The 14,177-nt window shown below is 31.9% G+C and overlaps 1 protein-coding gene across 1 annotated transcript in view; it reads left to right on the top strand.

Moving 5' to 3' along the window:
- LOC149807846 (uncharacterized) overlaps positions 1–14,177 on the top strand; it is a 263,634-nt gene that overhangs the window by 184,934 nt on the left and 64,523 nt on the right. Inside the window, exons 13-15 of the mRNA XM_089971376.1 lie at positions 1,555–1,674; positions 5,523–5,642; positions 12,239–12,358. Of these exons, the coding sequence (XP_089827502.1) occupies positions 1,555–1,674; positions 5,523–5,642; positions 12,239–12,358 (360 nt within the window). The remainder of the gene's footprint in view (positions 1–1,554; positions 1,675–5,522; positions 5,643–12,238; positions 12,359–14,177) is intronic.

Here is a 14,177-nt window from a genome sequence, read left to right as displayed (position 1 = left end):
AGGAAGATGCTATCTTTGAATTGCTAGTTTCTTTAACATTAAATATCATGCTGGAAATAATGTTAGACCGCTTTGTTCCATGCTGCCACCTAGCGGTTTCAAGAGATGTTAGCTAGCTACGAGACCTTATTCATGAAACATTATACAATATTGTGTGATTGAGTGCAATTGTAAACCGTTCCGTTTTGGCTATTATCTTAATGCCAGGATTTACCAAGGGTAAACATTTACCCAGTCATTACCTAAAATGCTTCTCTAACTAAACACTTGACAAAAGCCTCATATCCCATATTCTCATTTATATTGCATATACACCTCGTCATACCGTTTATAGCGACTAAATCTGTTTTCTTACTTATGGATAAAACAATGCTTATAATGTTGATAATATTCAATCAAGAGAATTCCGCGAGATTGCTATTCATGATAAAAATTATCTCGCCCACACGCGTTCGATGTGTTATTTAAATCAAGATAACAATTACATGTTCATTTATGTGATACCGCATTAGTAATGAATCAAAATTTATTTTATATAACTTCTAAATAATAGTTAACTTCACTGATCAACTTGGATGCTGAACTACTTTTAACTTGAAACACAATGAATTGATCTATAGTAAATGCAACGTCAGTGTGATTATTTGAGGTGCGCTGATCTAGAGACCATGACATCTTTGCAGTTTAAAATTGTTACGAGATAAAATCAGATTTCTAATCAGTACTGCGCGATATCAATAGAGTTGAGTTAATACTTATCCTAGATCAACATGCATGGAAACGTATATCAATTCAACGTTTTTTCGTTTGTGTTTTTTATCTTTCTTAAATTGATTTATTTCACAAAGATTGCCTGAAGACCTTAAGCACTCGCATTTACTTTAACAAAAACTCAGTCTTCGGTAAGTACCAATATAATGGTCTACTTTGATTCAAATCTAATCATAACACATACGTTTTAAACGGAGAAACATGCTCAGTCAACATTGGGGAATTCATTATGCAATCCCTGTTACACTTCTGTCTCTGATAACTGCGTCTGTCGGAGATATACGGTAACAGAAGCTGTATGAGGTATCATTATTGCAGATTGTTTGCAATCAGAAGGAATGGCTTCATTTGTGTTAACATTCTAATTACACAATCCATACATTTTCAATTGCAGAATGTTAAGAGATGTTTGGCAAAGTGGGCGTTTGACTGTCAACTTCATTTTTGAAATTCATGATCAAATGTTTTCTTCACTGTATTCGGCAGAAGTTGGAGAAGGACCACCGCAGTCTTTTCATCCAGCAAGATCAAATATTGCATGCAAATTCGATATTATCGACGTCAAATCTTGTTGATGATACTGGAAACAAAATCTATATATACATATATATCTATTTATCTGTATATATATATATATATATATATATATATATATATATATATATATATATATATATATATATATTCTTTTTTTTTTTTTCATGATAATAATGAATGTATAACTATATTGATGCAATATTTCTTTCTTACCTCGAGATGAAAAAGTTGTTTAATATTTTGCAGACATAGATGAATGCACCAAGATGGCAAAACCATGTCACGGTCATGGGCAGTGTTCCAATACAGATGGAGGATTCTCATGTCGTTGTGGTACTGGCTACACGGGAAGTTATTGCGAAAGTGGTATTTATAATAATACTTTCATATGAATTGCATTCAAATGTGTCATTTGTTTGGTGTAGAAGATAAGTTAATTTAAGTATTCACTTTTATGTAACCCAGGACGAATTATATTAAAAAGGATTCTTAAATGAAACTATACTAGCTCCAGTCCACAAAAAACGTATGACCCATGTGGCAAGGTTACTAATTAATATGTGACCTTTGTTTGCAATGTCTCACCCTTTTGAAGTTATCTTAAAGGTAGTGTTATCTTACATTGTCATCAGTTCATGTATTACCATCTCCAACCAAACAAAGGGGTGCGTACTGTTTGTACTATTGTGTATCTCCCTCATATTTCAACATTATTACTGTTATATACTGTATGTTTAATATCCATCATATGTGACAATCTTCCATAATTTTTAAACATAATGCTGCCTAATAAATAATTTCAAATATTTATCTAATGTTTAATATTTTCTTTGTGAGTCCATATTATTCGCAGTTTCTCCGTGCATGGTTTAATTAAAGTGGGCATTATTTTAACTTTCAACAAGCGCACTTGCTTATATATTTTATAATAATTGTTCAGTTTAGGAGACTTGTTTGCAGCTGCTGCTACTGATATAAACGAGTTTAGTTTATCCGTTGTGTTCTGCACCTTCTCCAATGAGCATATTCAATACATTTTGCATGGAGTACAGGTAGGCGTGAACGGCACCAGAAGAGTGTTTTCGGTGGCTATTGCAATTTCGAAATGTATAGTTTTGTGAAATTCAAAAATATATCCTGTCTGAAGTTATCAGTGATAGAAGAGATGACCAGAAATTTTAATCTATTTTACGGCAATTATTAGTCTTTGATGAGAACATATTTAATTATATTGTTATTTTACATATATCGATATTCTAATCGCCAAAGCATTGAGGAAATTTAAAAAGGTAACGCATTTGCCAGATAAGACTTGTGTAATGTATGCACAACGAATACTAATAGGTAAACGCTGGTAATATGATTTCTTTATAGTATATATTTAAGGTCAATGCGATTGTTCCTACGATAAACCGAACTTAATTTATTATGACCAGGGTAGAATTCCATGCAATCCTTAACTTATATCGTAATAAAGTATTTATTTTCATATCGGTTACAACTGGATTTGATTGCAATATATAGTTTATTAAAGAGGAATTGTAGAAAGTTACCTTTCCAACAGGCGGAGCCACATAAAATCGCAGTCCCGATATTAGGTTATGCTTGGAGTTTGTCGTAAGGCAGAACAATCTACTGTTCATCAATCAAACGATACGTAATTTTCACAACTAAAATAATACATGTATCAATCAAAACTAATAATATCTTCTTTCATTTTTCGCTGTATTAAAATATATACTCTATATCACTATAAGAGACTAAAATGGACGTTTGTTTCTTTGTTCTTTTTAAATGAAATAATACATCTTACCACTTTAGGCTCCTTATGTTGAAACCTTTGTTGCCAACCTATTGTATCTAGAAACTCTTAATACTATTAACTTTCATTCTTATGCTCCTAATTTTGTGTCATTAGCTAAACCACCAGATTCGTGTGGCTTAATGAAAATCCCTTAAACAATGGTTACAAATGGAACGCTGCATTTTATAATTATATTAAGTTTATGGGAGAAAAAACTTAATAAGTATATACAAAATGTACAACTTATTGTCTTGTTATGTTTATTCTCTTATTATAAAACATTTTGTGCAAAACAGCTGTAAGGACAGTTTTGTATTTACACCTTAAACGAAAAGAACGTCTTTATTTCGCGAGTAATATTTAAATATTTGGTCACAAAGAGATAGAGAGATTTGGCATGAATTTATAATAATTACCTCAATGAAAACAGCCACGATTCATATAAATAATTGATTCAAAAAGGAACAGGTGGGTGGATGGGTGGGGGAATCAGGAACAATTCCCTTTTAAAATATTGCAACATATGTTTTATTGCGATAAAATCCAATGCATTTTTCTAAATGTCATTGTAAAATCTCATCACAAAAATGAAATGAACAGACCAATGACATTATACAATTCTTTAGACCATGACAATTCTCTCCTTTTCTTCTTTTAAGTAATATTTTATGTATAGGTGGTCTGAATAAAATACAAATATGTCTTTTCATTTATCACTGAATACTCTCGCATAAACAAAACACACTTAGGTACATCCAATCTCGAAGTATCTCGGTCTCTCTGTCTCTCTTTCTCTCTGTCTCTCTGTCTGTCTCTCTAATGCATGTATGATATTAACTTAATAATATATGTGATATATGTTTAATGTGAAACAAAATCTTCAACGAAAAGCTAAAGTGAAAAGAAGTAGACATTTTTACTAGATTACTCCACCAAGTAACTATTTAAAGAATTATTCAGAATACTTTGCTGAATCGTCCATAATTTATACGAATGTTATGATATGTTTATGTTGTAATTAAAATTTCAAAAGAGCATCACGTAGATACTTATGTGAAAAAGAATATGTTATTGTTAGGCAGATACAAGAAAATGTGATTTTCGATTTGCGATTACAGTATCACTGATTATGCCTAATATTTTTTCATCTATCAAGTAACTCCCTTTCACGTCAAGATGGCTTAACTCCTCGATATTTTTAAACCCTCGTTCGCCGACGATAATGACCATAATCCATCCAACTGATACATTTGGTAAAGCAAGATGAAGATGCTATCTTTGAATTGCTAGTTTCTTTAACATTAAATATCATGCTGGAAATAATGTTAGACCGCTTTGTTCCATGCTGCCACCTAGCGGTTTCAAGAGATGTTAGCTAGCTACGAGACCTTATTCATGAAACATTATACAATATTGTGTGATTGAGTGCAATTGTAAACCGTTCCGTTTTGGCTATTATCTTAATGCCAGGATTTACCAAGGGTAAACGTTTACCCAGTCATTACCTAAAATGCTTCTCTAACTAAACACTTGACAAGAGCCACATATCCCATATTCTCATTTATATTGCATATACACTTCGTCATTCCGTGTATAGCGACTAAATCTGTTTTCTTACTTATGGATAAAACAATGCTTATAATGTTGATAATATTCAATCAAGAGAATTCCGCGAGATTGCTATTCATGATAAAAATTATCTCGCCCACAAGCGTTCGATGTGTTATTTAAATCAAGATAACGATTACATGTTCATTTATGTGATACAGCATTAGTAATGAATCAAAATTTATTTTATATAACTTCCAAATAATAGTTAACTTCACTGATAAACTTGGATGCTGAACTAATTTTAACTTGAAACACAATGAATTGATCTATAGTAAATGCAACGTCAGTGTGATTATTTGAGGTGCGCTGATCTAGAGACCATGACATCTTTGCAGTTTAAAATTGTTACGAGATAAAATCAGATTTCTAATCAGTACTGCGCGATATCAATAGAGTTGAGATAATACTTATCCTAGATCAATATGCATGGAAACGTATATCAATTAAACGTTTTTTCGTTTCTGTTCTTTATGTTTGTTAAATTGATTTATTTCACAAAGATTGCCTGAAGACATTAAGATGTTTTTCAAAGTGGGCGTGTGACTGTGAACTCCATATTTGAAATTCATAATCAAATGTTGTCTTCACTGTATTCGGCAGAAGTTGGAGAAGGACGATCACAGACTTTTCATCTAGCAACATCAAATATTGCATGCAAATTCGATATTATCGACGTCAAATATTATTGATGATACTGGAAACAAAATCTTTATTTATATGATAATCATGAATGTATGACTATATTGATGCAATATTACTTTCTTACCTCGAGATGAAAAGGTGGTTGAATATTTTGCAGACATAGATGAATGCACCACGATGGCAACACCATGTCACGGTCATGGGCAGTGTTCCAATACAGATGGAGGATTCTCATGTCGTTGTGGTACTGGCTACACGGGAAGTTATTGCGAAAGTGGTATTTATTTTAATTCTTTCATATGAATTGCATTCAAGTGTGTTATTTGTTAGGTGTAGAAAATAAGTTAACTTAAGTATTCACTTTTATGTAACCCATGACAAATTATATTAAAAAGGATTCTTAAAAGAAACTTTACTAGGTCCAGGCCACAAAAACGTATGACCCATGTGACAAGGTTACTAATTAATATATGGCCTTTTGGTTGCTTTGTATCCCCCTTTTAATGTTATCTTAAAGATAGTGTTATCTTACATTGTCATCAGTTCATGTATGTACCATCTGCAACCAGACAAAGCGGTGCGTACTGTTTGTACTATTGTTTATCTCCCTCATGTCTCAACATTATTACTGTTGTATACTGTATGTTTAATATCTATCATATTAGACAATCTTCCATAACTTTTAAGCATAATGCTGCCTAATAGATAATTTCAAATATTTATCTAATGATTAATATTCTGTTGTGAATCCATATTATTCGCTATTTCTCCTTGCATGGTTTAATTAAAGCGGGCATTATTTTAACTTTCAACATGTGTCCTTGTTTATACTATTTGATAATATTTGTTCAGTTTATGAGACGTGTTTCCTGCTGCTACTACTGATATATACGAGATTAGTTTATCTGTTGTGTTTTTGCACCGTCTCCAATGAGCATATTCGATACATTTTGCATGGAGTACAGGTAGGCGCGAACGGCACCAAAAGAGGCTTTTCAGTGGCTGTTGCAATTTCGAAATGTAGTTTTGTGAAATTCAAAAATATATCCTATCTGAAGTTATCAGTGATAGAAGAGATGAATAGAAATTTTAATCTATTTTACGGCAAATATTAGTCTTATATAAGAACATATTTAATCATATTGTTATTTTACATATATCGATATTCTAATCGCCAAAGTATTGAGGAAATTTGAAAAGGTAACGCTTTTGCTAGATAAGACTTGTGTAATGTATCGACAACGAATCCTAATAGGTAAACGCTGGTAATATGATTTCTTTATATTATATTCTTAAGGTCAATGCGATGGTTCCCACGATAAACCGAATTTAATGTATTACGACCAGGGTAGAAATTCCTTGCTGTCGTTAACTTATATCGTAATAAAGTATTTATTTTCAAATTGGTTACAATTTGATTTGATTGAATATATAGTCTTTTAAAAAGGAATCGTAGAGAGTTACATTTCCAACAGGCGGAGCTACATAAAATGGCGTCCAGATATTAGATCATCCTTGGAGTTTGTCGTTGGTCAGGACAATCTACTTTTCATCTATCAAGCGATATGTAATTTTCACTACTAAAATAATACATGCATCAATGAAAACTAATAATATCTTCTTTCATTTTTCGCTGTATTAAAATATATACTCCATATCACTATAAGACACTAAAACGGACGTTTGTTTCCTTCTTCTGTTTAAATGAAATAATACATCTAACCACGTTAGGCTCCTTATGTTGAAACATTTATTGCCAGCCTATTGATTCGTGTGGCTTAATGAAAATCCCTTTAACAATGGTTACAAATGGAACGCTGCACGTTATAATTATGTCAAGTATATGGCAGAAAGAACTTAATAAGTAAATACAAAATGTACAACTTATTGTCTTGTTGTGTTTATTCTCTTATATTAAGAGAATTTGTGCAAAACAACTGTTTGGACAGTTTTTTATTTACAACTTAAACGAAAAGAACGCCTTTATTTCGCGAGTAATATTTAAATATTTGGTCACAAAGAGGTAGATAGACTTGGTATGAAATTATAATCATTACCTCCATGAATAAAGCCTTGATTCATATAAATAACTGATTAAAAAAGGAACAGGTGGGCGGGGGTGTGTGAATCAGAAACAATTCCCTTTTAAGATATTGCAGCATATTTTTTATTGTGATAAAATCTAATGCATTTTTCTAAATGTCATTGTAAAATTTCATCTCAAAACTGAATTGAACAGACCAAGGACAATACACATTTATTTAGACCATGACATTTCTTTCCCTTCTTATTTTAAATAATAGTTTTGTATAAGTTGTCTGAATAAAATGCAAATATGCCATTTCATTTATCACTGCATACTGTGGCATAAAGAAAACACACATCTGTACTTCCACTCTCTCTGTCTCTCGGTCTGTCTGTCTGTCTCTCTCTAATGAAGATATCATATTACCTTAATAATATATGAGATATATGTTTAATGTGAAACAAAATCTTCAACGAAAAGCTAAAGTGAATAGAAGCTGACATGTATTTATTAAATTACTTCACCAAGGAATTATCTAAAGAATTATTCAGAATACGTTGCTGAATCGTACATAATTTATACGATTATTATGATATAAATATGTTTTCATTATAGTTTCAAAAGAGAATCAGGTAGATGATTATGTGAAACAGAATATGTTATTGTTAGGCAAATATAAGAAAATGTGATTTTCCGTTTGCGATTACAATATCACTGATTATGCCTAATATTTATTTATCTATCAAATAACTCCCTTTTACGTCCAGATGGCTTAGCTCTTCGGCATTTTTAAACCCTCGTTCGCCGACGATAATAACTATAATCCATCCAACTGAGACATTTGGTTAGGCACGATGAAGATGCTATTTTTGTATTGCTAGTTTGTTTAGCATTAAATATCATGCTGCAAACAATCAAAGACCGCCTTGTTCCATGCTGCCACCTAGCTGTTTAAAGATAAGTTAGCTAGGTACGACCCCTTATTCATGAAATATTATACAATATGATCTGATTGAGTGCAGTTGTAAGCCGTTCTGTTTTAGCTATTATCTAAATGCCAGGCTTTACCAGGGGTACAAATTTCGCCAATCAGTATTTAAATTGCTTCTCTAATTAAACACTCATTTTTTGCATATACACTTAGTCATACCGTTGATACTGACTAAATCTGCTTTGTTCCTTATGAATAATTAAAAATGTTTATAATGTTGATAATATTCATTCAAGAGAATTGCGCGCTATTGCTATTCATGTTAAAAATGATATCGCCCACACGCGTTCGATGTGTTATTTAAATCAAGATAACAATTACATGTTCATTAATGTGATACAGCTGTATTAATGAATCAAAATTCAGATTTATAATCAGTACTGCGCGAGATCAATAGTGTTGAGATAATGCTTATACTAGATCAATATGCATAAAAACGTGTATCAATTAAACGGTTTTTCGTCTGTGTTTTTTCTGTTTGTTAAATTGGTCATTTTTACAAAGATTCTCTGAAGACCTTAAGCACTTGCACTACTTTAAAAACAAAAACTCGCTCAACGGTATCTACCAATATAATGGTCTACTTTGATTCAAGTCTAATCACAACATATACATTTTAAGCGGAGAAACATACTCAGGCAACATTTGGGCATTCATAATGCAATCTCTGTTATACTGATATCTCTGGCAACGGCGTCTGTCGGAGACATTCGGCAACAGAAGCTCTATGGGATATCATTATTGCAGATTGTTTGCAATCAGAAGGAATGACTTAATTTGTGTTATCGTTGTAATCAACACATTCCATCCATGTTTAATTGCAGAATGTTAAGAGATGTTTGGCAAGGTGGGCGTTTGACTGTGAACTCCATTTTTGAAATTCATAATCAAATGTTGTCTTCACTGTATTCAGCAGAATGTGGAGAAGGACGATCGCAGTCTGTTCATCTAGCAACATCAAATATTGCATGAAAATTCTATATTATCGACCTCAAATATTTTTGGTGATATTTGAAACAAAATGTATCTATAAGACGTAATATATATGTTCTTCTCCTCTGAGTATGTGTCGAGACTTCCCGACGTTTGAAGTCAAATGTACCTGTATGTACGTACGTATGTATGTATGTATATATATATATATATATATATATATATATATATATATATATATATATATATATATATATATATATATATATATATATATATATATATATATATATATTTATTTATTTATTTATTTATACCACATACATTAAAAACAATATGACCTTTAAAGTGTTGGTATAAAGCAACTTGATATACCAATAGTACTGGTATATCAAATGTTGATCTGCCCATGGGGTATGAATAGGCATAATGAAAAAGTTTTTATAGCTATTGTACTCTCCAAACATGGATATGAATTTGTTGGAATATTACACTTAAAAAGGACACTTTAACAAGAAAATGATTTTCATCTAAAATATTTTTTTTAGAAACTAACATGTTTATACTTAAAAACCCAACAATGCTCAATACAGGAATACATATTATCGAGCTACACCCTGTGTCATCTCTGTCAACACTGTTGTGTTCAGTCTCTCTCTCTCTGGCACAAATCAAACACTGCAACTCTGTGGAAAATTAAACAAAACAATGACATCTACTTTAATCTACTAAACTGTGAGTTAATTGGAGAGTTTGATAGAAAAATGTCTGAGACATTTTAAAATGAAAATGATCATTGTGTTAAGGAAGAAAGAAACTTGATTATTTAATGAAATTTATAGAAAGTAAGCATAATGCAAACACTTTAAAAAACATACCTTTTGATGTAAGGCTAGTGACAATTTTTTCAGTCAAACAACGCATTCCTGAATTTGCACAAGATACACCCATCTGAATCGGATCAGCACCTGGTTGGTTTTATACTCAGTGTTAGGAGAAAAGATGGATCTGAGTTTGAAAATACCTGGTTAAGAAGCATTATCAGCTCCATTGATCGCCACCTTAAAATCAAGACATGTGCAAGTACAATCATTGAGTGGAGCAGATACAAAGTTTGCAGTAACAAGGGAAGCTCTTTGGGCTCAGCAAAAATATTTAAAATCTAAAGGAAAAGGAAATAAACCCAATCGGAGTCAACCGATCACAGACGAAGAAATACATTCCTTGTATAGCAAAAAAGGAATGGGGATGGAAACACATGAAAACTTTGTTAACACATTGTGGTTTAACAACTCTGCACATTTTGGTTTGAGGGGAATGACCTAATATTGCAATCTGAAATGAGAAGCATGTTACATTAAAGAAAGATGTGAATGGATTCGAGTATCGTGAACTCACTGAAATGCAGACAAAACCAAGAACAGGAGACAATATCAAGGTTATCAACGATATTAATCCTACGATGTATGAAGAAAAGAAAACAATGAAGAGAGAGATTCACTTGTTAGCTACAAACGACAAACGATATGCTGAGCTAAGACCAGCAGACTTTTCTCAACGTGAATATCATTTCTACATTGCGCCCAATACTATACCAATTTCAGTGACAAACGGAAAATGGTTTAGGAAACGAGTCGTTGCAATTGACAAACTTGGGTGCATCATAAAACAATGAAAGAAAATGCAAATAGTACAGAAAAAAAGAAATTAAAGAACACTGGCAGCCGAAAGTACCTAATTCAGAAGAAAAAAACTTTCCCCTAACTGATATAATGCAAATTCTAGCCACAAAAATGTAGTCAAAAAACAGATACTCAAACATTAGTGACAAACAACAACAGACGTACTCCAAACACCGGCCACCAAGTAATGATGCTATTAACCCCCACAATAAAGACATTTCCAACAGCACAACAAAAGACTGTAGTATTTCAAACTCCCAAACGTGTAATATTCAACAGAATCAGATTATCAGCAACACATTCTATGGATCAAACGTCACCGTATAAAATATGTTTGTTATGAACCTCCCGGAAAACTTGAACGAGATCCTAACTGGGTCAACTTATTTCAACAGGCGAATTCTCAAAAAGGGCCCACACAGCAGAAACGTAGGATAAGTATTGAAAGTAACAATGACAGTCAGTAGGAATAGCAAAATATGGACATAAACGATGTCAATGAAATGTTGTTCAGGTTAAATTGTTTAATTATCTCTTGTACCTTCATTATTTTGATGTTTCTGGCTCGAATCGTACTGCTGCTATAAAAGCAATTGCTCACTGTTGCTGTTCATTACAAGGAACGCTGCAAATTCGATGTTTGCATGCATATTATTGAGAAAGAAATTTGAATGTCAACTATCGGCCTTGTGTTTTCATTTCGTTTAATATTGCTAATGGAAACATATAGGAATTAATATGAATGAAGTGTACAGGAAATTATGAATCAATACAGAACGTCTTGTTTGAGCGCACATACATGCGAGGGGTTGGGAAGATTTCATTTCACATAAGTGCACTGTGTATGGCCGTCACATTTATCTCCCATATGAAAGGAAACCTTGTATGTAGTATAAATAAAATATATTTATAATATGTACGCTACATCAATGATATACCATTCGTTGTATAAATTTTTCATTATAAGGTAACTCGGGCAGGCCTCGTTTCCTTTTAATGAAAAATGTATACATCTCGTGGTAAATCACTGATACAGCGTACAAACTATACATATTATATATATATATATATATATATATATATATATATATATATATATATATATATAAAGAGAGAGAGAGAGATTCGCAACTTTTATGACATGATATTCAATAATTTATGACTATATTAATAAAATATTTTTTTCTGACATCAACATGAATGATGATTTTAGCATACATCATTTATTGCACGTTTTGCAGACATTGATGAATGCACCACGATGCAAACACCATGTCACAATTATGGACACTGTTCCAACACAGATGGAGGCTTCTCGTGTCGTTGTGACACTGGCTACAACGGAACTAGCTGTGAAAGTGGTAGTTATAATAATTATTCCATATGTTTTACGTTCAAAGCTAACAAGCATTTGCTGTAGATAGTACATTTATATAAGTATTTACATCTTTGTAACTCACGTCGATATATATATATATATATATATATATATATCCTTATAGCCTGAAGACAGACAACTCTATAAGATATAGGAAAAAAGGAGAAAATAGAGGAACAAAAGATGCTAAGAAACAGAAATGCTATCAGAGTATAACTATTTAAAATATTTATCTATCAATCTAATAAAAGACTACTTTCTGATGACATGTATCAAAATATAACAAAGAGATAATTCAAGAGACTAGATGTATAAACTCATTTTCATACATATATCTAAATAATTTCAGATAATATACAGTATTTGGCTACTATAGAATTAAATTAATGAATGTGTTAAAGTCAGTTTCAAAACATTCTAGTTTATTGTTTCTTTAGGCTAATTCCATCTCACAAGAGTAGTATCATTTCAAGAAATATAAACAAAGACGCGTAAAAATGGCACGTATTATACAGCTACCTTTCAGCGATCAGCAACATAACATTAAAATGCATTGCATGCTTCTAAGATACAGAGAACTATTCTGTAAATGAAACATTAATGTTGTTTGTAACCCACTGGCTGATTTTTCATTACTGCTTCACAGTTGCATAGGTCCAAAGAAAGGCATGTTAACGTTGCAGTAGAATCGGTACAAAAAGAACATTTATTATTATTTGCTATTCCAATTGTTCCTAGAAAAGTATTTGATGAAATAACTACTCTTTGCAGAAATTTAGACTGAAACCAAATTAGATTATACTTTTGTGTGCCTTGTCCAATCTAGTTGATCTGATAGATTAAAGTGAGTTTTTGATTTAATTAGTATCTTAGTTTCTTATATGTATGTATCTTTTACCAAGATAATATACAAATGTATGCAGCCTTTCTTTGTTCCAAGAACAAATGGGGTCGTATATGCAGTTAGATATTTTTTCAAGCTTTCATGTTGAGATTCGATAGATAAGAGGTTAGTGTTAGGACTGGTTGTCCCGGTGTCAGAATAATGTGACTGGGTGGGACATCATGCTACATGTCTGCTGCATGATGCCCCAGTGCTAGACATCATTATAAACTGCCACACTGCAGACATCGTAGCAATATGACTGAAAAAGTGTTAAACCTAAACTCACACACACACAAAGACACACACACACAGATATATATATATATATATATATATATATATATATATATATATATATATATGTGTGTCATTTTTAATAATTAATCGCTGTATCTGCACGGGATAGCAATACACACATTCTGCACCTTCTCTAAATATGAAACCAAGTCTATTAACGGTAACCTGCGATTTCATATTCTGATACAAGTTTCGAATCCATTGTTATAAATGAATAACCAAAATAAATAAATACAAGTTCTCATTCCAGAGCATCCAAAGCTTTTCCGAAGTCATCATATACTAGCATGCGTGGTATGCTTTGCTTTTCAGTGTAAAAGAATACATCGTATACTGATCTAGGTTTCTTAGAAGTAGATATACCAGCCATAAAACTAGCTTGATAGTAATTAATTAATCCATCTAAGTCTGGACCGGATCTCATGATCCCTAAGATTTTTCCTGACGCAATTTGTGCAATTCATTTTCTTTTGTATCAAATTAGTGTTGATCATTTCATTATCATCTGATAAAATTGACTCTCTTTAATTATATCTCTATCTAGTATCTCTTAGCATTTTCTCCATTTGAAGAGCTTGAAAAATTAATTGGCCATTTTTCTTAAATTTTATTGCATCAT

This window comes from Sinohyriopsis cumingii, chromosome 1 (assembly GCF_028554795.1).
Source record: "Sinohyriopsis cumingii isolate HCF-2022 chromosome 1, ASM2855479v2, whole genome shotgun sequence".
Lineage (NCBI taxonomy): Eukaryota > Metazoa > Mollusca > Bivalvia > Unionida > Unionidae > Sinohyriopsis > Sinohyriopsis cumingii.
Note: the sequence above shows the minus strand (reverse complement) of the source record. Positions and strands in the feature narration are given on the sequence as shown.